Source organism: Pongo abelii, chromosome 17, assembly GCF_028885655.2.
Source record: "Pongo abelii isolate AG06213 chromosome 17, NHGRI_mPonAbe1-v2.0_pri, whole genome shotgun sequence".
In the NCBI taxonomy this organism is placed as follows: Eukaryota; Metazoa; Chordata; class Mammalia; order Primates; family Hominidae; genus Pongo; species Pongo abelii.
Window position 1 is genome coordinate 40,513,115 of NC_072002.2, and position 27,608 is coordinate 40,540,722.

Below are 27,608 nucleotides of genomic sequence, written 5' to 3' on the forward strand. Positions count from 1 at the left end.
CTTCCTTTTTTCTTTGTTTTTGAACATTTTTACTACCATGTGTCTTGGTGTGGGGCTCTCTTTGCATTTACCTTACTTGGGGTTTCTTGAGCTACTTTGATGTCTGGATTATTTTCCTCCAAATTTGGGAAGCTTTCAGCTGTTATTTCTTTGTTTTTTTTTTTTCTGTTCCTTTCTCTCTCCCCTCTCTTTCTGGTACTCACATTATGCCTGTTTTGGTGTCTTTAATGGTGTTCCATGTTTTCTGAGAATCTGTTTATTTTTCTTTTTTTTTTTTTTATTATACTTTAAGTTCTAGGGTACATGGGCACAACGTGCAGGTTTGTTACATATGTATACATGTGCCATGTTGGTGTCCTGCACCCATTAACTCATCATTTACATTAGGTATATCTCCTAATGCTATCCCTCCCCTCTCCTCCCCCCCTATGACAGGCCCCGGTGTGTGATGTTCCCCACCCTGTGTCCAAGTGTTCTCATTGTTCAATTCCCACCTGTGAGTGAGAACATGCAGTGTTTGGTTTTTTTGTCCTTAGGATAGTTTGCTGAGAATGATGGTTTCCAGCTTCATCTGTGTCCCTACAAAGGACATTATCTCATCCTTTTTTATGGCTGCATAGTATTCCATGATGTATATGTGCCACATTTTCTTAATCCAGTCTATCATTGATGGACATTTGGGTTGGTTCCAAATCTTTGCTATTGTGAATAGTGCCGCAATAAACATACGTGTGCATGTGTCTTTATAGCAGCATGATTTATAATCCTTTGAGTATATACCCAGTAATGGGATGGCTGGGTTAAATAGTATTTCTAGTTCTAGATCCTTGAGGAATTGCCACACTGTCTTCCACAATGGTTGAACTAGTTTACATTCCCAACAGTGTAAAAGTGTTCCTGTTTCTCCACATCCTCTCCAGCACCTGTTGTTTTCCTAACTTTTTAATGATTGCCATTCTAACTGGTGTGAGATGGTATTTCATAGTGGTTTTGATTTGCATTTCTCTGGTGGCCAGTGATAATGAGCATTTTTTCATGTGTCTGTTGGCTGCATAAATGTCTTCTTTTGAGAAGTGTCTGTTCATATCCTTTGCCCACTTTTTGATGGGGTTGTTTTTTTCTTGTAAATTTGTTTGAGTTCTCTGTAGATTCTGGATATTAGCCCTTTGTGAGATGAGTAGATTGCAAAAATTTTCTCCCATTCTGTAGGTTGCCTGTTCACTCTGATGGTGGTTTCTTTTGCTGTGCAAAAGCTCTTTAGTTTAATTAGATCCCATTTGTCAATTTTGGCTTTTGTTGTCATTGCTTTTGGTGTTTTAGACAGGAAGTCCTTGCCCTTGCCTATGTCCTGAATGGTATCACCTAGGTTTTCTTCTAGGGTTTTTCTGGTTTTAGGTCTAACATTTAAGTCTTTAATCCATCTTGAATTAATTTTTGTGTAAGGTGTAAGTGTAAGGAAGGGATCCAGTTTCAGCTTTCTGCATATGGCTAGCCAGTTTTCCCAGCACCATTTATTAAATAGGGACTCCTTTCCCCATTTCTTGTTTTTATCAGGTTTGTCAAAGATCAGATGGTTGTAGATGTGTGGTACTATTTCTGAGGGCTCTGTTCTGTTCCGTTGGTCTATATTTTTCATCATTCTTTTTGTTCTTTGGATTGCATAATTTCTATAGATTTATCTCCAAGTTTGCTGATCTTTCTTTTGCCAGTTTAGGTTTACTTTTGAATCTCTTGTGAATTTGTTACTGTAATGACAGAAGTTCCGTTTTTTAAAAATAATATCTATCTCTAGTGATATTCTAGATATATCACACCTTCCTTCTTTAAGTATGGTTCCTTTTATTCCTTTGAACATACTTACAATTGTTACTCTGACATTTATGAAATCTGCCATCTAGTCTGTCTCACAGGTGGTTTCTGTTGCTTGCTTTTCCCCCGTGTTTATTGTCTCACTTTTCTGTTTCTTTACATGTCATAGTTTGTTGTTAACGATAGAGTAGCAACTCTTAATACTGGTCCCCACTCCCTTGGGTGTGTTACTGTTTTTTGATTTTTAAAAAATGTTTGGCTAGACTGTTTTAGTGAGGTCTCCTTTTGCTTCAATAAGCAGCTGCTGATGTTGCTTTTTAGAGGGCACATCCTTGAACATGAGCACTGTCATCTTTAGCAGGACTCTGTCTCTTTGCCTCATCTCTCTGTTAAGCTGTCTGCTTATGCTGGTATCACACCTGGCTGTTAGGATCCACTCATTGCCAGCTGATCCGCCCTATTGTTTTCAACAATGCCCTAGAGCCTAACTTGTTCCACAGTCTGATCCAATTAAATTTGGGCTCCTTTACAGAGATAATTTTTTAGGCCAGTGTTTGAGGTTTGTTCTGACCCAAGGAGGACCCTTCTTAGTTGTCTCTTTGGTTTTCTTTGGTAAACTAGTAGACTTATGGTTTAGCTTGTATCTCTCATGAAGCTACCAGCCTCCTCTTAATTGCTGTTTTGTATTTGAGGGTGCCTTTAGCCTTGAACTTCTCCACTCTGTTTAATGTAAAGACATTTCAGTTAGGGAGATATTGGGAGCAGAGATCGGGACTGTGGCTTTCTTCTCTCTGAGTGATATCCCTGCTCTAGGAACAGGGTACTGAGTGTGGGCAGTACTCAGGTCTTTTCTGCTTACCTCTCCCAACATGGAACACCTCCACCCTGTGAAAGAGCTGGGGTGAGACACTTGAGGTCCAAGTGTTCCCAGTGTGCTGTCCTTGACATACAGATTTCCTTTTATGAATGGGAATGGGTGAAAGAAGGGAGACTTGAACCTCTAAGATGCACCTGTCTCAAGTTTATCCTCTTCAATATGTAGCTGGGATGGGGGTGAGGATTGGGGGTAGATGAGAAATGCAAGTGACTTCCTCCTCTTGGGAAGATACCATAGCCTTAGACTGGGAGGTTAGGAGAGAGGGAGCCCTGTGTTCTTGGCCACACTCCCTGGAATGGAATTTCTGTCATGTTGAGCTGAGAAGGGAAAGAGAGGGGAGTTGATTGCAGCAAATGCCACATATTCTTGCTATTCTTACTGAGTTTTAGCAGGTCTCCAATAACTGTAGTCATTTTCTGCATGCCTTAGGACAGTTTCCAAACACTTTTTTTGAGACAGAATCTCTCCGTGTTGCCTAGGCTGGAGTGCAGTGGCGTGATCTCGGCTCACTGTAACCACCGCCTCCCAGGTTCAAGCGATTCTTGTGCTTCAGCCTCCTGAGTAGTAGCTGGGATTACAGGTGCCTGCCACCACACTCCGCTAATTTTTGTATTTTTTAGTAGATACGGGGATTCACCCTATTGGCCAGGCTGGTCTCAAACTCCTGGCCTCAAGTGATCCGCCTACCTTGGCCTCCCAAAGTGCTGGGTTTACAAGTGTGAGCTACCATACCTGACCAGTTTCCAAAAACTTTGAATGGTTGTTTTATAAAAATAATTTTCACCAGTTATGCCTATTTTACTGGGGAACAGGGTTGTAGAGATCCTCTTGCCACCATTCTGAAAGTGGAACTCCAGCTGTGAATATTTTTGTTTGTGCCTCCTTTTGACACAAAAGACTTTTTTTTCTTTAAAAGATTTTATTTATTTTTAGAGACAGTGTTGTGCTCTGTCACCTAGGTGGAAGTGCAGTGGCACCATCATAGCTCACTACAGCCTTGAACTTTTGGGCTCAAGTGAGCCTCCCACCTCAGTCTCTTGAGTAGGGCTACAGGCACACGTCCACTGCATTTGGCTAATTAAAAAATTGTTTTTGTAGAGACAGGGTCTCACTTGTTGCTGAGGGTAGTCTCAAACCCCAGGTCTCAAGAGATCCTCCTGCCTTAGCCTGCCAAAGTGTTGGGATTACAGGCATGAGACACCATGCCTGGCCAAGAATTACTTTAGGTTAGAAATACTGAGTTACAGGATATGCAAATGGAAATAAATTTGATGTAAACTTGAAGAAAGTAGTTAGTTGTACCAAATTGCACTACCACCAACAAGGTGTTAGAATTCCTGTTGATACACTTTTCTCTAACCCTTGGTATTGTCATTGGTCATCTTCATCTTTGCTTGTCTATGTAGATATGAAGTGATACTTCACTGTGGTCTTAATTTACCTTTCCCTGTCCTTGGCCTCTGTGTTTCTTTTGTGCATTTTGGATACTCATCCTTTGAATATATGTGAACCAAAATTTCGCTTCATTTTGTGGCGTGTCCTATTACCTGATGGTGTCTTTTGCTAAATAACAGTTTTTACTTTTAATGTAGTTGAGTTTATCGAACTTTAAGAAATTCTTCCCTATCCCAAGTTCAGAAAGTCCTTTCTTTCGCTCTTTCTGTCTTTCTCTCTCTCTCTTTCTCTTTTTTGAGACAGGGTCTTGCTCTGTGTCCCAGGCTGGAGTGTAGACGCAATCTTAGCTCATTGCAGCCTCGAGCTTGTGGGCTCAAGCTGTCCTCCTGCCTCAGCAGTTGTCCCAAGTAGCTGGGACTACAGGCTACAGGCATGCAGAAAGATAATTTTCTACATTGTCTAAGAGTTTAAAAATTTTTCCCTTTTACTTTTATATTCTTAATACACCTGGTTTTTGTGAATGTGTGTGAAATAGGCATCTGAAAGGTCAACCTAAAAGAAAGAAGCTGAGGCAGAATTAATATAGAGAGTTTATTTGGGCCAAGGTTGAGTACAGCTGCCCAGGACACACAAATTGCCTTGGGGAGTGCGTTTGTAACAAACAGGTTTTTAAAAGCAGAAAAAGGGATAAAGAGTGGGTTGATTAAAATATTATTTGTCAGCTGGGTGCAGTGGTTCACACCTGTAATCCCAGCACTTTGGGAGGCTGAGGTGGGAGGATCACCTGAGATCAGGGGTTTGAGACCAGCCTGGCCAACATGGCAAAACCTCATCTCTACTAAAAATACAAAAAAAAAAAATCAGCTGGGCATGGTGGTGCGCGCCTGTAATCCCAACTACTGGGGAGGGTGAGGCAGGAGAATCTCTTGAACCCAGGAGGTGGAGGTTGCAGTGAGCCAAGATTGTCTGGGCGACAGAGCGAGACTCTGTCTCAAAAATGAAAAAAAAGTTATTTGTCAGGAATCCTCATTGGTTTACAGAAATAACATTGATTGGTTATACATTGTTGAACTATAGAGTGTGGTTTATGTTATCTGGCGTTGTGGCATTGTTAGGTTACTTTAGAGCTACTTGTGGCTATAGCAAGCAGTTTCAAGAGAGGATTGATTACATAGCAAAGGGGAGTAAGACCTAATTGCTGTCTCATTTTAATGCCTCTCTGGGGGAGATAATTTTAAAGGGCTCACATTTATATATATTTTTCTTTCTCAAATTTTATCTTTTCTGTATAGATAGCTAATTGACCAGCCCCATTTACTGAATAGTCTCTCCTCATAAGTCTACAGAGCCTTTTAGGAAAATGTGATATGATATATCTGCATGAGTTGATTTGGGGGTTCTCTATTCTATTCCAGTGGTCAGCTTATTCAGTCTTATGCTGTTAACCACACCATCTTAATTACTGTAGCTTTATAGTGTTGATGTCATGAAGGAAAAGTGTTTTGCTTTCTTCAGGAGCATCTCATTATATTCATAGATTTTAAATTTTTAAAATAGCTTGGAGTAAAAACATTTGTTCATCTTTGTATATAAGTAGCAGACATGAAATTCAGTATGTATTGAAGACATCATTTTAAAGTGTTGAAAGAAATGGGAGAAGAAGATATGTGATGGTTATGCTGTATTTAGTGGCTCAGAGGTCACTTTTTTTTTCTTTTTTAAATATAGGAACCGTTTTGATTAAAAGTAACAGTGGTCAGTTGATGTTGGTATCTCCTCAGCAAACTGTAACAAGAGCCGAGACCACAGGTAACATAACCTCAAGGCCAGCAGTACCAGTGAATCCTCAAGCAGTCAAAATTTGTACAGTGCCGGTAATATACCTTAAATATTTTTCATCTTTCTTTGTTTCTCAGCTATAATTTTCATATAAATGTTGTGTATATGTTTGCTAGTAAAAAATAATGCTCAGCTTTTTAGGTCAGCTTCCCTTGAATATGTCAATTTAATAAAGATTTTTGGTTTTGTCCTCTGCTAATTGCCAAAATAGTAAATTCAGTCTTCATATTCAGATTTTATGTCCTCAAAGGAATGTTCAGAGGGCTATCTGCATCTTTTTTGAGACAGGATCTCACTCTATCTCCCGGGCTGGAGTAGAATTGCGTGAACATGGCTCACTTGGTTCACTGCAGCCTCAAGCTCCCGAGCTCAGGTAATCCTCCTGCCTTAGGCTGCCATGTAGCTGGGACCACAACTGCATACCACCATGCGCGACTAATTTTATTTTTTGCACAGATAGCATGTCTCTTTGTTGCTCACACTGGTCTTGAATTCTTGGGCTCATGACAATCCTCTTGTCTTGGCCTCCCAAAGTGCTGGGATTATAGGTGTGAGCCACCGCACCTGGCCTATTTGCATCTTAAATGGAAAGAATATAATAATTCTGCCTCCCGAGTAGCTGGGATTACAGGCGCCCACCACCATACCTAGCTAATTTTTGTGTTTATTTAGTAGAGACACGGTTTTGCCATGCTAGCCAGGCTGGTTTTCAACTCCTGACCTCAGGTGATCTGCCCGCCTCCGCCTCTCGAGGTGTTGGGATTACAGGTGTGAGCCACTGCACTTGACCAGTTCTGCTTTAATTTTAATTTTTGGTAAAATAGTAATATTCTGGTTTTTTTTGTTTTTTGTTTTTTGTTTTTGAGACGGAGTTTCACTCTTGTTACCCAGGCCGGAGTGCAATGGTATGATCTTGGCTCACCACAACCTCTGCCTCCCAGGTTCAAGTGATTCTCCTGCCTCAGCCTCCTGAGTAGCTGGGATTACAGGCATGTGCTACCACGCCTGGCTCATTTTGTATTTTTAGTAGAGATGGGGTTTCTCCATGTTGGTCAGGCTGGTCTTGAACTCTTGACCTCAGGTGATCCGCCCACCTTGGCCTCCCAAAGTGCTGGGATTACAGGCGTGAGTCACTGTACCTGGCCTATAGTATTCATTTTTATACAGAAATTATCTTTAAGAAATACAGAAATCTGCTGCATTTCATTAACTTGGCATTGGTAGAATGACTTATTTTACATCCATGGTGATCTTTCTAGATAACTGAAGCTTATCTTGTTTGATAGAGTTAAAAATATTTTTATGGGGCTGTGCACAGTGACTCACGCCTGTAATCCCAGCACTTTGGGAGGCTGAGGTGGGTGGATCACGAGATCAGGAGATCGAGACCATCCTGGCTAACACGGTGAAACCCTGTCTCTACTAAAAATACAAAAAAATTAGCCTGGTGTGGTAGCAGGCGCCTGTAGTCCCAGCTACTCGGGAGGCTGAGGCAGGAGAATGGCATGAACCTAGCAAGCGGAGCTTGCAGTGAGCTGAGATCGCGCCACCTCACTCCAGAATGGGCGACAGAGCGAGACTCTGTCTCAAAACAAAACAAAAACAAAACAAAACAAAAAAAAAAACAAAAATTATATATGTATATTTTTTAATGGGTATTTTATTTAAATAAAAATGCTGAATGTAGTTTAGCGTTTTCTTGATGACTCAGGCTCATTGTAATGACAGATTGCATTGTTTTTTGTAATAATCATTCTCTGCCAGTGTTTTTCATTTTTGTGCCCTACTAATTTGATTCTAGGTCCTGAAACAGTCATTTTATGTTACCATATCTATCAATAATAGCCACTCCTTCCCTTTCTAGTTTGGTTTAACTGCTGTGGGTTGAGAATGTAGGTTAGCAGGTTTTTGTTTATAATTAAATATTACATAAGAATCTATTTTTTCTGTATGAACCAAAGAGTCAAGATTAAGATTTTAATGTTGAATACTGTAATATTTATTTAGTTTGAAATTTCAGATAAATGGGTTATTTATTGAATCAGTTGCCACCTTAGAAATATGAAATGAGTGTCATCTGGGCAGCTGACCAGTTAGGTTTATAGTATAGAATGTGCGTAAAACACATTAGGTTATAATTCCAGTCATGACAAATACATTTGCTGTCATAAAGTGTTCTAATGTTCACTGTAGTACTGACTTCAAATTACTAACGCTAATGACTTTGTGTTGTCTTGCTCCCCTCCACCTCCAAGAACTCTAGCTCACAATTAATCAAGAAAGTGGCAGTGACACCTGTTAAAAAATTGGCACAAATAGGAACTACTGTGGTAACCACTGTTCTGAAGCCTTCCTCAGTACAAGTAAGTTGTGCTGGCCATTCGTGCACTGGTTGTTCTCTTAACTTTTTAAAAAATCATTTAGCTATCTCCTGTTAGATATATAAGTTACTGTGTGACATTGAAGATAGCAATTCAGTGATATATGATGGCACTTATCAAACTGGGAACTGTTGGAGGTATGGGAAACAAGATAAACATGGTGTACATTCTTGGAATACCAGTTTTACTTCAGTGCATTAAATTAATACAAATCCGCCTAATAGCCATGTGTTGCAGTATCTGGAAACAGGTGCTGAGATAAAATTTGGGATATGTAGGGATAAATACCCATGGAAGGAAAGGAGAGTAGATAAGGGTTTGAACTAGATGTAGGCCCAGTAAAGCCTTAGCCACCCTAGTGGAGAACTTTGGAGCATATATGGCCTGTCAGCATTGTCCCACTATGGGTTAACATGGTTGGCTGGGCCTTAATTCCTACCCTCTGTTCAGTCATTCGATGTGGACTTCCCTGGGAAAATTACCTTTGGGGAAGGTGATCCTCTGCAGCTGAGGGAAGCCTGATGGAACTGATAAATAGAGGCTGTCTAATATCATTCCTAGCAGCTAGCTAGGACAGTACATATCACTCCTTGTCATGGTTCATCACAGGCTACTCCTTGCATCACTTGGATCTGTTTCCTCATACATGTTGGAGATCAGCTGTTCTGGGATTCTCATGGTTTTCTTCTTTGGGGAAACAAAGAGGAGGTTAATACGATGAACTACGGTCCCCACTGCTGCAGCTGGTTTCTGGTGGCACCTGATATTAATTATTTTCCTCTTCCACTGTGCCTTCCTAGATTCCCTTCCCCTCAACTACCAACTATACTGGTCCTTGTTAACTTAAATGATAACATGACCAGACCCTCATCCCTGAGGGATCTGTGGTCTTAATAACCATGTTCATTTGAGGTCAGAGTTGCTACGCTTGTCTATTTATCATCACAGTTGGGCAAGGAAATACAAGGAGGCATTTAAATGAATCACCCGAATCACGTGGATTTGCCACACATACTTCTTTTTGCCTCCATTGTGTAATAGCAACCCTACCTCCTCCAGATGATGGGAGTCGATTACTCTTCCTAAGATAATTACTCCTGTCTTTCCTGCTGGATCGTGGTTACAAGGAACCAGAGTGCAGCTATAGTGTCTATTTTATTTTATTTATTTTTTATTTTGTTTTATTTTATTTTATTTTATTTTATTTTTGAAGATGGAATCTCACTCTATCACCTAGGCTGGAGCGCCGTGGTGCGATCTTGGCTCACTACAACCCCTACTCCCTGGGTTCCAGTGATTGTCCTGCCTCAGCCTCCCAAGTAGCTGGGATTATAGGCATGTGCCACCATGCCTAGCTGATTTTTTGTATTTTTAGTAGGGATGGGATTTCACCATGTTGGCCAGGCTGGTCTCGAACTCTTGACCTAGTAATCCGCCTACCTCAGCCTCCCAAAGTCCTGGGATTACAGGCATGAGCCACCGCACCCGCCTTTAGTGTCTGTTCTTAGTGTCTATTTATAGGAACTCTTGCTTTGTCCTCTGGTAGAGGTGTTTGCTTCCTGTGGGCAGAAATGGGAAACACAAAGTCCTCCAGTGAGTGTTTGTTGTGAGTGATGGTAAGTGGGGCCATTCATGCTTCTTCTCCTTGATTCCTTGATCTATGGGTTTGTCCTGTTGGGGACATAATACCATATGGAAACTTTTGATTCAATGAATATGCTGAGTCTTGGAGGATGGAATCCCATACTCATAGAGTATTGCCTCTATATTTGTACTTCACCTATACCTCTTGCTGGCTGGTCTAATATTTTACTAGACTCCTAGTTTCTGAGTCAAGACATATGTGATAAAACCAGTGGATCCGATAGTCCTGGGACTACGCATCTTCTTGGAGCATGCTATGTGGAATCCCATGCTAGTGGCTCAGACCCTCTTTTGGTGTTCCAAACTTGAACCATACTGCTCACATTCTTTTCATCTAACAGAAATGATGAGTCATGAATCTGATTTTAAACATAATGTTTTTCTACTAATACCATTTGTTGGCACTTAACATGCTTGACACTTTTTTAGGTGCTTTACATTCATCATCTCGTTTCATCCTTGTGACTATACTATAAGGAAGTGTTATCTCTATTTTATATGAGAGGTTAAGAAGCTTGCCTGATTTCTGCTGGTATGTGGCAGAGTGAGGATTTGAGCCTTTATCTGACTCTGGAAACTGTTCTTAATGACCTATGTACTGATTATCTCAAAACCTACTGTATTTTTTTCCTTAGGATAAATTCTAAGGAGATTATTGGGCCAAAGAATATAAATTTAGGCCTATTGATAGCTACTATCATATTGTTTTATGAAGAAGTTAACCACTTTAGACTATCAGTACTTCGAGTATATCAGTTTTTCATTGGATATAATTCTTAAAGATTGAGTACATAAATAAAACCACAGGTTAAAAAAATATATTGTGGAGAGAAAACATACTTAGCAACATGATCTTAGATACTTAAGACTGCCATTTGTACATTATGGCTCTTCAGGACACAGAGAGCAAATTATGTTGTGCTGGGATAACTGAAGGAACTCCACTGCACTACTACTTCAGGGCCCTTTTGGGAGCCAGTTTAGTGGTAAAGTGAGTTTCTTGGATATTACTTCTTAGAGGGTATCAGGGATTCTCCACATCCATGGACTTTAATTTGTCCCCTGCCAGCTACAGCCACAATTCTGTTTCTGTGTTCTCTGAATATTCGTTGAAGTCTTAATAGTTCTAGAACATGAAAGCTTGTGTTCATTTACTTAGTAATCACAGCCAGTGAACACTAATTATATTTGTAGTTTTTTAAAAAATTACTTTATTTAAAAAATAGAGATGAGGTCTTACTCTGTTGCCCAGGCTGTTCTTGAACTCCTGGGGCTCAAGCAAATCCTCCCGCCTCTGCCTTGCAAAATGCTGGGATTATAGGCATCAGCCATTGCACCCAGCCTATATTAGTAGTTTTTATAAAAGAGACAACCTGGAGCCTGTGAATTTAGATGAGGGGGAAAATCTTTACTAAGCTTAAACTAAAACTTAGAGTTTCTTTCAATTATGAATGTAGGCTTCAAACTATGGAACCATTTTGATGGGGAAAATCTTTACTAAGCTTAAACTAAAACTTAGAATTCCTTTCAGCTACAAATCTAGGCTTCAAACTACAGAACCATGGAGTATTACATTGTGTTAGTACATATCTGTGACTTTGTCACAATAGAAATAATTGAAATTTGTATGTTTCCTCATGTTTGTAGTTATCTTAAAATGCTCATGTTAATCTGTCATTGATATTTTTGTGTGGACCATTTATTTTTCTTAGCTAGTTTAGGTTGATGCATATTTTAAGTTGGGCTACTCCTTAGTGGTAGCCTAGAACAGTGGAAATTAGTAAAGAATGAAGTTAATGATATCTGTCCGCTTTAAGGGATAAGCGTCTCAGTTTTAGGCATGGAAATAAGGAGCTAGAACTTAAAAATGAGAGAAGATACAACTCCTTGTACTTGATTGTCAGACTGTAAATGCAAATGTGTGTGTTAAGAAATTTTGAAAGTATTTTCCTATTAGGCTTAGTCTGAAATATAACACAAGAACTAGTTAGAAATCTTGTGTTCACTTTTATGTTGCATTTGATGAAGATGTAGTTTGGCCCATTGTTAGATTGGAATCTAATGTGCAAATGACTAGTATTTCTAATTAAATATGAATAAACCTAAAGCAATTGCTGTTTCAGACAGGTACAGAAAATGACCCTCCTTGAAATGCTGTTTCATCTTCTAAATTTCCATACAACTCATTTTATTGGTTCTGTGTACAATTGGTTTTCACACATTTATTTCACATATACTTCAGTCCGTTTTCCTTCTGTCCTCAAGACATGCCTAGTCAGTCAGTGCAGCCTTTTAAAGCATTGAAGTTACCATTGGCTGGTCTGTTGAGTCAAAGGCAGAGTTGTGATTGAGTTTAAGACACTTTGGGCCAGGCATGGTGAGTCACACCTGTAATCCCAGCACTTTGGGAAGCCTAGGCGGGTGGATCACCCGAGGTCAGGAGTTTGAGACCAGCTTGGCCAACATGGTGAAACCCTGTCTCTATTAAACATTCAAAAATGAGCCGGGTGGTGTGGTGGGCGCCTGTCATCCCAGCCACTCAGGAGGCTGAGGCAGGAGAATCACTTGAACCCAGGAGGCGGAGATTGCAGTGAGCTGAGATCGCACCACTGCACTCCAGCCTGGGTGACAGAGCGAGACTCCGTCTCAAAAAAAAAAAAAAGACACTTTGAAGGGTGAGGGAGAATGGAATTTATTAGGCGAAAAGGAAAAAAAAAACTCAGCAAAGCCAGAGGGGTTCCCTTTAGCAGGCCCCCATCTCACAAATTGAATCTCGGGTCACCACACAGGAACAGGAGAGGCCAGGCTCCTCCCCCTTGCAAAGGGCCTGATCTTCCCGAGGCTCCACCCCTCCTCCTCCCAGTGGGCAGGCGCGTGGGGGATTCTTCTGGAACCTTTCCCCTAATCTTCCGGTTGCGTCTATCAAGATCATCAGGCATTAGATTCTCACGAGGAGAGTGCAGCTTAAATCCCCTGCATGCGCAGTTCACGAGAAGGTTCACGCTGCTATGAGACTAATGGCACCACTGATCTGACAGGAGGTAAAGCTCAGGCAGTAATGCTCACTTGCCTCCTCTGTGTGTCGCTATTCCTAACAGGCCACAGACCTATAACCGCCCGCGGCACGGGGATTGGGGACCCCTGTGGTAAGATACAAGTAGTAGCTATACTAGAAAGTGTTATGAAGGACAGATTTTTTTAACTGGAGACAGGATAAAACATTGACAAGGAAAATAGAATTCCATAAATGCCCCCTCTACTTATAAACGATAGGACGTTTTTCCTAAACTCACATTTCAGTTGGACCTTAGTTTGCTTCCTGAGGGAGGGGGACGGTACGCCCCCAAGGAACCTCTCCCATCAGTCCTCAGAGGTGATCATAACCACCAGTTAAAATTCCAGATTACACTTTCTTAAATATAGCAGTACAGAGAGTTAATGACTGATTATAAGATAGACGAAAGAGGCTTATTTACTGTATAGAAAACTAAAAATTTATTAGAAAATCTCCACAAGAATTCAGAAGAAACTGAGTGGTAGGTTGGAGAGCAGGACTAAGGATATGAAAAGGAGGGAGACTTCCTTTTGAATGTTGCCTTTGAAGCTCTATCTATATTTAACAAAATTGTACTAACTTAGGTGTAATTTTTAATTTTATCTCTTTTGTTAAAAACTTTATTGTTCTAGTCCTCATCATTAATCAGTAATTTTAAAATCTTATTAAAGTTTTTCCAGGTGAGCCTTTAGTTTACTTTTCTTCTATTATCCTTATTTAATATTGAAATATGTTACAGCCTTTCTCATAAAATGAACTGAACAGCTTTCCCTATTCTGTTTTTCTAGAACATGTTGTATAAGACAGGAGTTATGCAAAAGTGTGGAAAAATCACATGGAAAGTATCTGAGCCTGGAGACTTGAGGGAGGGAGGTCTTTTTTGGGTATCATTTCAGTATCTTTAATTTGTCTATTCTAGTTTCTGTGTTTTGTGCTAATTTTGTCATTTCATGTTTTTCCAAAAACCCTTTTGGTTTTGTTTCAAATGTATTAGCATATGGTATTTAATATTTTTATTATGCATTATGAAATATACATGCAAAAAAAAGACTACATGTAATATGTACACATATGTAATATGTCTGCTGTTGAAAAAAATAATAGTAAAATGAAGGCCCATATACCCCAAACCCATGTTAGGGCCACCGTGTGTCCCCACTCCTCTCCTTCTATCAATTCTCAGCATTTTAAATGTTCTTCCTGTTTGTAAAGAAAATTTTTTTCTGGAGACAGGGTCTTGTTATGTTACCCAGACTGGTCTCGAACTTCTGTCCTCAAGCAATCCTCCTGGCTCAGCCTTCCAAAGTGCTGGTATTGTAAGTGTGAGCCACTGCACTTGTCCTTCTTCCCATTTTTTACCCTCAGAACATTCTTGTCTAATATATGTTCCAGTCTCTCTAATGTGGGAGATTTTCTTGTACATTCAAATTCACCTATCTTGACTATTATAGAAGGAGATTTTCTTGAAGGTGATAGCAACTTGACCTTTTTGTGTTGCATGCTTGTAGAACATAGACATTTAAATTAAATGATGGTGCATTGTTCAGTTTTCTGTGTGAATTGTATGTAAATACTATTCCTTATCCCTGATCCCCAAACTTTTATTATGTTCTATACCTTTTAGTGTTTGTCTTTAAAATAAGATTGTTGCTTTATCTCAATGTGATTTTCTAAATTACTGCCTGACTTGTGATTGCTTGTATGAGGTTTTTGTCCTGTAGGTGGTGCTAGAGTCACACCTCATTTTGATAGAAGGTAGAGAACTGAAATTCTTTTCAGTGTGAAAATAAGATACCACATTTTATAATATTCTTCATGCTTACTTTAATGGTCTACATAAAAGCAGTTTATCTTAATGTTAGATAATAAGTAGATTGCTCTGCTTTGTTCTTAAGAAAAAGCAGAATATTCTGTGTTCTCATAAAGACTTTCAGATACTTCTTGGAGTATTAATATTTTTAGAGGACTTATTTGCTTTAGCACTGTTTTTCACAAAAAATCCTAGGACAGCAGGTACCGTTGCAATCCCTGTTTTTGCAGAGAGTAATCAGGATTAGCAAGATTAAGTAACTTGCCTGCAGTCAACACTAGGTAGGTGGTAATGAAATAGTAGATAGATGGGGTGAGAATGAAACCCAGATCTGCTAGACTCAAGAGTTCCTAGAACTGAATTATATTGCCTTAGACTAGTAGAGCATAACATAAAACCACAGATGTCAAAATTAACTTGTCTGATGAGTGTGAAATGAGGCACCCACTAATGTATCATAGTAATACATGCCTAAATATTTAATACCTTTAATTTCAGTCTGTGGCTGTGCCAACCAGTGTCGTCACAGTTACTCCTGGAAAGCCATTGAATACTGTAACTACCCTGAAGGCTTCAAGTTTGGGAGCATTATCCACTCCCTCAAATGAGCCCAATCTTAAAGCAGAGAACTCAGCGGCTGTTCAGATTAATCTTTCTCCGGTAAGCTCTTACTTGCACCTTATATAAATCTTGTTCCTTGCAAGTTCTTTTGAATTGTTTGCTCACTAACACTTGTGTTTGCTTATATTTACATTTTCATATTTAGACAATGCTAGAAAATGTGAAGAAATGCAAGAACTTCCTTGCAATGTTAATAAAACTAGCATGTAGTGGATCACAGTCCCCAGAAATGGGGCAAAATGTGAAGAAGCTGGTGGAACAACTTTTGGTAAGTAGTACTATAAAATCCTGCAAATTCTGGAGGAATCCATATAACATGTTTTAATTGGGAAATGCATATTTTTAAATGAGATTTATTTTATTTATTTATTTAATTAATTTATGTTTTGAGACGGAGTCTCGCTCTGTTGCCCAAGCTGGAGTGCAGTGGCGTGATCTAGGCTGACTGCAACCTCTGCCTCCTGGGTTCAAATGATTCTCATGCCTCAGCTTCCCGAGTAGCTGGGATTACAGGTGTGCACCACCACGCTCGGCTAATTTTTGTATTTTTAGTAGAGACGGGGTTTTGCCATGTTGGCCAGGCTGGTCTCAAACTCCTGGCCTCAAGTGATGCACTTGCCCTGACCTCCCAAAGTGTTGGGATTACAGGCGTGAGCCACGAAGCCCGGCCTGAGATTTATTTTAAATGTAGTTCTTGATAAATTTTGTTTTTTGCTTCTTGAAAGCTTTGTAAAGACTATAAATCTTGGCTAGAAAGACTTATTGTATATTTATTTTGAAAATTTACCTTTTTTTAAAAAATTGTATGTGTTTAAGGTATGCAACATGATGTTTTGATATATATATATTATTTCTGTACATCAGTCTTGCCTCCCTTACTCTACAAAGGGCCTTGGAGAGAAGGCTTATTATTTAGTCAATAGGAAATTGTTATTAGAATTATGAAATCTCGGCTGGGCGCAGTGGCTTATGCCTGTAATCCCAGCACTTTGGGAGGCCGAGGCAGAGTCAGGAGTTTGAGACCTGAGGTCAGGAGTTTGAGACCAGCCTGGCCAACATGGTGAAATCTCTTCTCTACTAAAAATATAAAAATTAGCCAGGTGTAGTGGCGCACGCCTGTAATCCCAGCTACTTGGAAGGGTAAGGCAGGAGAATGGCTTGAACCTGGGAGGCGGAGGTTGCAGTAAGCTGAGATTGCACCACTGTGCTCTAGTCCGGGCAACAGAGCAAGACTCTGTCTCAAAAAAAAAAAAAAAAAAGAATTATGAAATCTCAGAAAGCCAGGCTATCAATGGATAATGAAATTCAGTTCTCATATGTCCAGATAGACACCAAGCTTTGGGACCACAGAAGTTAGTTAATGCTCTTAGGCCTCACTTTCCTTATCTATAAGATTCTCATCTTACAGATGAGAATGGTTAAACATGATGATCGTTGATGTTTCTATGAGTGCCAAGATGCTGTGTCTTTTAGCTACCAAATTATATGCCTTTGGTTTCTTACATCCTCTTTCAGGTAAAATATGTAGGTGCACTAAAAAGAGTGAAGGTAGAAGTTAGCAAACATTTCATATTATATGCTTAAGACATGCTGAGGATATAACAGACAAATGGATTTGGATTTTTTGAACTACTATAATATACAGATTTCTCTCACCACATAATTAGAATTATATTTTTCACATAAAAATTGTCACTTTTTCCCAGTATAAAATGTGTATATTTCAACTATTATACAGCAAAAACAAGCATAGTTTACAAATATTAAAATACCTTCTTTACTACTGTTTAATGCTGCCTGTAAGATGTTAGAGCACACTTTAAATGGTTAGTTTTTCATTTGGGAAGATGTTTTTATTTCAGATGTCTAAAATACCTCATACTAACAAATTTTTAATTCAACTTTTGGGTGTCTTTTTAAAAGTAAACATTGAGCTTTTGATCTTCCCTTTTCAAGGTATGCTAGTTTTGAAAGGGGATATGATGACTTGTTTCTCTGAAATGGAATACTCTAGATGAAGAGACCCGTTGGAAAGGAACACATATCCCATAAAACATTAAAGACTTTTTAACCACAAAACATATGTGTGAATTTTATGGACAGATAGAAGCAGTTAGGAATTAATCAAATATTGTCTCTAGTTTTAAGATCTGTTTACTTTAGAATGACAAACAGCAGTTCTAAAATATTTTGGTTTTAGGATACCTTTAAATTCCTAAAACTTGAGGACTCCCCAAGGCATTTTGTTTTTGTGGGGTTAACATTAAAACTGAAAAATATTTAACATTTTTTTATTGAAAAAAAATTTTTTTGAGGTAGGGTCTTACTCTGTCACCCAGGCTGGAGTGCAGTGGTGTGAACAAGGCTCCCTGCTTTCTTGACCCTCCTGGGATCAAGCAGTCCTCCTGCCTCAGCCTCCCAGGTAACTGGGACCACTGACATATGCCACCACACCTGGCTAATTTTTTGATTTTTTTGTAGAGACAGGGTCTTGCTATGTTGCTCAGGCTGATCTCAAACTCCTGAGCTCAAGTAATCGTCCCACCTTGGCCTGGCGAAGTGCTAGGATTACAGGCATGAGCTACCGTGCCCAGCTTGTTTATTAAAAAATAACAGTAAACCCATTAAATGTTAACATAACTGACATTTAAGTGAAAACCGAGTTTCAAAACAACAACAAAATTGAATGAGAAGAGTAGCATTGCTGTACCAATTTTGCAAATCTCCTTAGTGGCCGACCTGATGGAAAACAGCTGGATTCTCATATCATCTTCTGCATTTAATCTGTTTTGTGATATGTTATTTTTTTGGGAGTATTTGGAGAATATCTGGTCTTGTGAAGAGAGGTGGTTGGAATAGTGATTATTTTTTTAAAAATAGCTTTTCTCCAGATCATGGTGGATATTCTTTAGAGTCTACTGGTTTATCCTGCATGCTGAATGGATCTTTTACCCACTTATGATTTTTGTAATGACATTCATTGTTCATTGGGAAAATACTGGTTCACTGAGTTATGCAGATCTTTCAAATGTTTCCAGATTTATTATTTAAGATATCAAAATAACATGCTTATTAAATTCACCAACCTTATTAGAAAATTCTTGTACCAGGAAGCTATCAAGCTCAGAATAGTTGTTACACATTTTTCACAATCGTAATTTTGGCTTGAGAGCTTTAATTTTTATCATTAGCAACAAATACTATCCATTGTTTTCCTTACTGTTAGAGGTTTAGTTTGTTTTTGAGAAAATATCTAACAAATACCCAAGTCTGAATAACCACAATTGCTTTGCCATTCTTTTCAGTAAAAATGGAAAAAAGTGACTAGTTTAGCGACTCAATTACAGTGCTTTTCCTAGACCCTCTTGACTTTGATCTGCAACAAAAATGCTCTGTGTATGGTTCCTATTTTGTTATACACAATATTAAAGAGGTATCTACTGAAGAGTTGAGATTTAGTAAAGTTAATTTTTACTGCTTCATCCAAGGATGTTTCAAAGTGAAATTGGGTCCGTTTTTTTATTTTTATTTTTTAGAGTAAGAGTCTTGCTCTCTTGTTCAGGCTGGAGTGCAGTGGCATGATACTAGCTCCTTCCACTTCACCCTCCAAGTAGCTAGGACTAGAGGTGTGTGCCACCATGCCCAGCTAGTTTTAAAATATTTTTTTGTAGTGACAGGGTCTCACTATGTTGCCCAAGCTAGTCTCCCAACTCCTGGCCTCAAGCGATCTGCACCCTTGGCCCGCCAAAGTACTGGGATTACAGGTGTGAGCCACTGTGCTTGGCCTTCTGTTGTTGTTTTTTTTTTCCTCCAAGCACATAGCACTGTAGAATGTGATGACGGCTGTTTCACTTTGCCATTAGCCTTTCTTACCAGTCGTTTTACCCATTGTTGCCTTTGCAACATGTGTGCAAACATTAGCTTAGTGAAAAAGGCTTTCTCTCCAAGATGTTAGTATTAATGGAAAATACTTTAGATCACACATACCCCTGAAATGCTTAATAGTGTAAGCAATGTGTAAAGGTTCCTCACTTCTTTGGAACTGCTGTTATGGATTTACAGTGTCATTCTGAAAGTAGTCTTGCAGATCCATAGCCAACATCATATTGAATGGGCAAAAGCTCGAACCATTTCCCTTGAGAATTGGAACAAGACAAGGTCTCACCATTCCTATTTAACATAATACTGGAGGTTGTAGCCAGAGCAGTCAGGCAAGAGAAAGAAATAAAAGGCCTCCAAATGGGAAAAAAAGGAGTAAAACTCTGTCTTCACTGATGATATGATTCTATGCCTAGAAAATCTTAAAGACTCTGCCAAAAGGCTTCTAGAACTGATAAACAACTTTAGTAAAGTTTCAGGGTACAAAATCAGTGTTCAAAAATCAGCATTTCTATACACCAAAAACGTTCTAGCTAACAGCCAAATCAAGAGCACAGTCCCATTTACATTAGCCACACACACAAAAATGAAGTACCTAGGAATACAGCTAACCAAGGAGGTGAAAGATGTCTACAAGGAGAAATACGAAACACTGTTGAAAATTCATGCTTATGGACTGAAAGAATTGATATCATTAAAATAGCCGTACTGCCCAAAGCAGTTTACAGATTCAATGTTGTTCCTGTCAAACTACCAATGTCATTTTTCACAGAATTAGAGAAAACTATTTTAAAATTCATATAGGACCAAAAAAGAGCCTGAATAGCCAAAACAATTCTAAGCAAAAAACAAAACAAAACAAAGCCAAGTGGCATCACATTCCCTTACTTCAGACTATACTATAAGGCTACAGTGACCCAAACAGCATGGCACTGATACAAAAACAGACACATAGACCAATTGAACAGAATAGAGAACCCAGAAATAAAGCTGCACACCTACAACTATCTGATCTTTGACGTTGTCGACAAAAATAAGTAATGGGGCCTGGCCACAGTGGCTCACGCCTTTTATAATCCTAGCACTTTGGGAGGCTGAGGCAGGTGGATCACTTGCAGTCAGGAGATTGAGACCAGTATGGTCAACATAGTGAAACCACATCTCTACTAAAAAAAATACAAAAATTAGCCAGGTGTGGTGGCATATGCCTGTAGTCCCAGCTACTCAGGAGGCCGAGGCAGGGGAATTGCCTGAACCCGGGTGGGGGAGGTTGCAGTGGGCCAAGATCATGCCACTGCACTACAGCCTAGGTGACACAGTGAGACTCTATCTCAAAAAAAAAGTAGTGGGGAAAGGACTCATTCTACACATGGTGCTGGGATAACTCATTATCTATGTGCGGAAGAATGAAACTGGACCCCTACTTTTCACCGTATATAAAAATTAACTTGAGATGGATTAAAGATTTAAATGTAAGACCTCAAACTGTAAAAGTCCTAGAAGAAAACCCAGGAAATACCCTTCTTGACATCGGCCTTGGCAAAGAATTTATGGCGAACTCTCCAAAAGCAATTGCAACAAAAACAAAAATTGACAAGTGGAACCTAACTAAACTAAGGGCTTCTGCACAGCAGAAGATACTATCAACAGAGTAAACAGACCACCTACAGAATGGAAGAAAATATTTGCGAACTATATATCTGACAAAGATCTAATATACAGAATCAATAAGGAACTTAAAAATCAGCAAGAAAAATACCCCATTAAAAAATAGGTAAACGACATGAACAGACACTTCTGAAAAGAAGACATACAAGCAGCCAACAAACATGAAAAGATGCTCATCATCACTAATCATCAGAGAAATGCAAATCAGAACCACAATGAGATACCATCTCATACTAGTCAAAATGTCTGTTATTAAGAAGTCAGAAAACAGATGCTGGTGGGGCTGCAAAGAGAAGCGAACACTTATACGCTGTTGGTGGGCATGTAAATTAGTTTAGCTACTGTGGAAAGCAGTTTGAAGATTTCTTAAAGAACGAAAAATAGACCTACCATTTGACCCAGCAGTGCCATTACTGGGTATATATCCAAGGGAAAATAAATCATTCTATAAAAAAGACACATGCACTTGTATGTTTTATCGCAGCACTACTCAAAACAGCCAAGACATGGAATCAGCAGAGGTGTTAATTGACAGTGGGTTGGATAAATAAAAAGTGGTACATATATACCATGGAATACTACACAACCATAAAAAAGAACAAGATCATGTTTTTTGTAGCAATGTGAATGGCCATTATCCTAAGCAAATTGATGCAGGAATAGAAAACCAGATACTACATGTTCTCACTTACAAGTGGAAGCTAAACATTAAGTACACACGGATGTAAAGATGGGAACAATAGACACTGAGAACTACTAGAAAGTGGGAGTGAGGGGGTGTGTGGGCTGAAAAACTACCTCCTAGATAACTGTGCTCACTACCTGGGTGATGAGATAATCTGTACCCCAAACTTGTACCTGCTGAATCTAAAATAAAAGCTGATTTTTTTTTTTTTTTTTTTAATCTGAGGTCATACTTACCTTTCCTTGAATGCTTCTTCCACAACTTCATGAAGAAAAAACCAGATGTTTTCTGTCACCGCACAATTATAATCTTTATTAAGTATGTAATATGTCCTATTAGGCAAAATTTTAAGAACTATATTTTATACATTTGAAAAGAATAAGATAATTCAATCAGCTACATCTTACACATTATCACTGGCATCAAGTTATTTTGGAAATACTTCTACTAATTCTGGAAATGTTGTCCCTGGCTCTTGTGTGCAAAGAACAGCAGCAGGCTAGCAGATTAATTTCCAAATTGTTTTAGAGAACTTAAACACCAAGGTCTCCAAACTGAGTAACTTCCTGTTCCCCACCCTAAGAAATTTAAGACACCTGTGCCTTCACTTCTTAATTGTTCTTAACAGATTGTAATAATGTAGTATTACTCAGCCCATCAGTTCTTCTCTTTGCTTCCTGGGATCTTTAAAAGAAAAAAAATCACCCCTTCATTGTATTCTCTATGAATAAACATCTCTATCATTTATGCTTACACATTTCATAGCTGGCATGAAAAAAAAGCCTATATTTAATTGACTTTATCATTTGTGAAAAGTTTGCTATGTCTACAATCATGAATTATATACTTTGTCTCTTTTAAAATATTTGTAGACTTAAAATTGTTTCTATTTCTCTCATCCCTCAGGATGCAAAAATCGAAGCAGAAGAATTTACTAGGAAACTGTATGTTGAACTCAAGTCTTCACCTCAGCCTCACCTGGTTCCTTTTCTTAAGGTAGAGTTATGTGTCACTTAGAAGAAATAATTTGGATTAGATTAAAATAATTAAAAACTGGAATATTTCAATATGACAGCAATTGAATGTGAAGATACTGACAGTGTGGAAGAAACCTCTGAGTGCTTTTGTAAGCTATAAAGCATGTTCATAATATTATTTTATTTAGACACTTTGAAAAAAGAGAAGTAACATTTTATTCATGAACGTAAGTTCATGATTATATTGTTTAATGCTTGTATAAGAATATACAGACATACCACAGAGGTATTACAGGTTTGGTTTTAGACCACCATAAGAAAGCTAATGTCACAATAAAGTGAGTCACATGAAATTTTTGGTTTCCAAATGCATATAAAACTTTTTATGGTATACTTTATTTAGGTATACAATAGCATTATATTTGAAAAAACAGTTACACATGTTAATTAAAAATATTTTATTGCTAAAAAGTGCTGACAATCATCTGAACTTCAGCAAGTTATAATATTTTTGATGGTAAAGAGTCTTACCTCAATGTTGATGGCTTTTTGCTGGTCAAGGGGGTGGTCACTGAAGGTGGTCACACCCAGCTGTGGCAATGTCTTAAATTAAGACAACAGTGCAATTTGTGTCATCAGTTGATTCTTCCCTTCACAAAATATTTCTCTGTAGCACGCAGTGCTGTCTGATAGCATTTCACACACAGCAGAACTTCTTTCAAAATTGGAGTCAGTTCTCTCATACCCTGCCATTACTTTGTTAAATAAGTTGTTGTTATATTCTAAATTCTTTGTTACCATCCTAACAACATTTATAGCATTTGACCAGGAGTAGACTCCATCTCAAGAAACCACTTTCTTTGCTCATCTGTAAGAAGCAACTCCTCATCTCTTCCAGTTTTATCATGAGATTGCAGCAATTCGGTCACATCTTCAGGCTCCACTTTTAACTGTGGTTCTCTTGCTGTTTCTACCATATCTGCAGTGACTTCCTCCACTGAAGTTCTGAACCCCTCAAAGTCATCCATGAGGGTGGGGATCCACTTCTTATGAACTCCTGTTAGTGTTGATATTTTGATTTCCTGCCCGACTCACAAATATACTTAATGGCATTTAGAATGGTGAATCTTTTCCAGAAGGTTTTCAGTTGACTTTGCCCCCAGATTCATCAGAGGAATCACTGTCTATGGCAGCTGTAGTCTTAAAAAATCTATTTCTTAAATAATAATTGAAAGTAAGAATTACTCCTTGATATATATGGGCTGCAGAATGGATGTTGTGTTAGCAGACAGGAAGACAATATTGATCTCCTTGTACATCTCTATCAGAACTTTTGGGTGATGAGGTGTATTGTCAATGAGTGGTAATATTTTGAAAAGAAACTTTTTTTTTTTTTTTTCCTCTGAGCAGTAGTTCTCAACAGTGGGCTTAAAATATTCAGTAAACCATGTTGTGAACAGATGTGCTGTCATCCATGCTTTGTTCATTGATAGAGCACAGGCAGAGTAGATTTAGCATAATTCTTAAGAGCCCTAGGATTTTTGGAATAGTAAATGAGCATTGGCTTCCACTTGAAGTCACCACCTACATTAGCCCCTAACAAGAAAGTCAGCCTGTGCTTTGAAGCCTTGAAGCCATGCGTTGACTTTTCCTCAGCCAAAAGCTATGAAAGACCTAGCTTCCTCCAATAGAAGGTTGTTTTGTCTCCATTGAAAATCTGTTGTTGGCCAGGCATGGTGGCTCACACCTGTAATCTCAGCACTTTAGGAGGCCGAGTCGGGCAGATCACCTGGGGTCGGGAGTTCGAGACCAGCCTGGCCAACAGGGAGAAACCCTGACTCTACTAAAAAAAAAAAAAAAGTTAGCTGGGCGTGGTGGTGCACGCCTATAGTCCCAGCTACTTGGGAGGCTGAGGCAGGAGAATTGCTTGAACCTGGGAGGCAGAGGTTGCAGTGAGCCAAGATCGTGCATTGCACTGTAGCCTGGGTGACAAGAGCGAGACTCCATCTCAAAAAAAAATCTTGGCTATATCTTCTGTATGATTTGCTGCAGTTTCTACATCAGTACTTGCAGCTTTACCTTGCACTTTTATGTTAGTTATCAAGAGAGCTTCTTCCCTTAAACTTCATGAGCCAACCTCTCCTAACTTCATACTTTTCTTCTACAGCTTCGTCACTTTTCAGCCTTCATAGAATTGAAGAGTTAGTGCTATACTCTGGTTTAGACTTTTGCTTAAGGGAATGTTGTAGCTGGTTTGATCTTCTGTCCACACCACTCAAACTTTCTCCATGTCAGCAATAAGACTGTTTCGTTTTCTTATCATTTATGTGTCACATGGAGTAGCCCTTTGAAGTTCCTTCAAGAATTTTCCTTTGTATTCACAACTTGGCTGTTTGGCACAAGAGCCCTAGCTTTCCATCTCTGTTGGCTAAACAAACGAAAACTCCAGGAATGAAAAGGCACAACCTACTAGTTTTTAGTTTGAACTGCCTTTACTCTTTAAGTAGGATACAAAGATAGACGCTGACAGTCAGAAAGTATGTTTGGCTGGGCGTGGTAGCTCACGCCTGTAATCCCAGCACTTTGGGAGGCCGAGGTTGGCGGATCACCTGAGGTGAGGAGATGGAGACCAGCCTGGCCAACATGGCTGTCTCTACTAAAAAATACAAAAATTAGCCAGTGGTGGCATGTGCCTGTAGTCCCAGCTACTCAGGAGGCTGAGGCAGGAGAATCTCTTGAACTCAGGAGGCAGAGGTTGCAGAGAGCCGAGATCACACCGCTGCATTCCAGCCTGGGCAACAGCGTGAGACTCCGTCTCAATAAAAAAAAAAGAAAATATGCTAGCTCAGTTCTTTCAGATCGTAAAATTCACTTTGTATTTAGTTTTGTTTTGATGTAAAGATATTTCTTTATTTTTATTTAAAAAAATTTTTTTTGAGATGAGGTTTTGCTCTGTCACCCAGGCTGGGGTGTAGTGGTGCGATCACAGCTCACTGCAACCTCAACTTCCTGGGTCCAAGTGATCCTTCCACCTCAGCCCCTGTGGTAGCTGAGACTATAGGAATGCACCACCTTGCCCTGCTAATTTAATTTTTGTATTTTTTGTAGAGACGGAGTTTTACCATGTTGCCCAGGCTTTTAAAGACTATTTCTTCTTTTCCTTTTTTTTTTTGAGATAGGGACTTGCTCTGTCACCCAGGCTAGAATGCAGTGGCATGATCTCAGCTCACTGCAACCTCTGCCTCCCGAGTAGCTGGGACTACAGGTGTGTGCCACCACACCTGACTAATTTTTGTATTTTCTGTATAGATGGGGTTTTGCCATGTTGCCTAGGCTGGTCTCAAACTCCTGGCCTCAAGTGATTGTTTGCTTTGGCCTCCCAGAGTGCTGGGATTACAGGCATGAGCCACTGCACCTACTATCCAGAGTTTGAAAGTTACTTAATGAAGAGACCTAGATTCTGCTGTGGTTTAAATAAACTTAACAGATACTGAAGTTATTAATGATCTGTTATAGGGTTTAGATGATTATAGAAAAGTATAATATGGTGTTTACCAAATTGATATTGAGGGAATACAAATAAGTTTAATACTGAGATATAGTAATTTCATATTGGTAAACAAGCACTTTTGGGCTTCAAATTGATTGTATCCTGGATATTGGCAGGATATATGTAAGTGATACCAGCTGTCTTCAACTGAAATACTTGATACACTTTTGATTGGTTTTAAGTTGTAAAGGTATGAAATACCACATTTTGTTTCACAAGTAGCTGATTTGTTAGCAGTGTTTTTTTCCATTCCTCTACGTTTCCAGAAAAGCGTGGTTGCCTTACGACAACTTCTGCCTAACTCCCAGAGCTTCATCCAGCAATGTGTTCAGCAGACTTCTAGTGACATAGTCATTGCTACCTGTACTACAACAGTAACAGCTTCTCCTGTGGTGACAACTACAGTGTCCTCAAGCCAGTCTGAAAAGTCAATTATTGTTTCTGGAGCAACAGCACCCAGAACTGTGTCAGTGCAAACTTTGAACCCACTTGCTGGTCCAGTGGGAGCAAAAGCTGGAGTTGTGACACTTCATTCTGTGGGCCCAACTGCTGCAACAGGAGGAACAACAGCTGGAACTGTTTTGCTTCAGACTTCAAAACCACTTGTGACATCTGTAGCAAACACAATGACCACGGTCTCACTGCAACCTGAAAAGCCAGTTGTCTCTGGAACAGCAGTAACACTGTCCCTTCCAGCAGTAACTTTTGGAGAAACTTCAAGTGCAGCTATTTGTCTTCCATCTGTGAAACCTATTGTTACTTCTGCTGGGACCACATCTGACAAGCCTGTTATTGGGACTCCAATTCAAATCAAACTTGCCCAGCCGGGCCCTGTCCTTTCACAACCAGCTGGGATTCCACAGGCAGTTCAAGTCAAGCAACTAGTGAGTAACATTTTGTTTCTTCCCCAGTTACTTATTTTGAAAATTTTGAAGATTCAGAAAACTGGTAAGACTAGTAGAAAACTAGTAAGGCTATATAATGTTTATGGGTTTGACCAATTAATTTTTTTTTTTTTTTTTTTTTTTACCTCATTTGCTTTGTTTTCCTCTTTCTGCTCACACCTACAAACACACATATAAGTCCTTTTTTTTTTTAAGACAGAGTCTCACTCTGTCGCCCAGGCTGGAGTGCAGTGGCATGATCTCGGCTCACTGTAACCTTCACCTCCCAGGTTCAAGCATTTCTCATGCCTTACCCTCCTGAGTAGCTGGAATTACAGGTGTGCACTACCACGCCTTTCTAATTTTTGTATTTTTGTTAGAGATGGAGTTTCTCCATGTTGGCCAGGCTAGTCTTGGACTCCTGGCCTTAAATGATCCACCCGCCTTGGCCTCCCAAAGCACTGGGATTACAGACAGGCATGAGCCACCACGCCCAGCAGCAAACACACACATAAGTCTTTACTGAACCATCTG

General features: G+C 39.3%; 1 protein-coding gene across 3 annotated transcripts in view; it reads left to right on the plus strand.

Annotated features, from left to right (window-relative positions):
* Positions 1-27,608, plus strand: part of TAF4B (TATA-box binding protein associated factor 4b) — a 165,245-nt gene that overhangs the window by 31,850 nt on the left and 105,787 nt on the right. For all 3 annotated transcript variants that reach the window (XM_024236117.3, XM_054537749.2, XM_054537750.2), the window contains exons 2-7: positions 5,810-5,955; positions 8,176-8,283; positions 15,309-15,470; positions 15,577-15,699; positions 22,570-22,659; positions 26,457-27,074. In XM_024236117.3, coding sequence (XP_024091885.3) covers positions 5,810-5,955; positions 8,176-8,283; positions 15,309-15,470; positions 15,577-15,699; positions 22,570-22,659; positions 26,457-27,074 — 1,247 coding nt within the window. The remainder of the gene's footprint in view (positions 1-5,809; positions 5,956-8,175; positions 8,284-15,308; positions 15,471-15,576; positions 15,700-22,569; positions 22,660-26,456; positions 27,075-27,608) is intronic.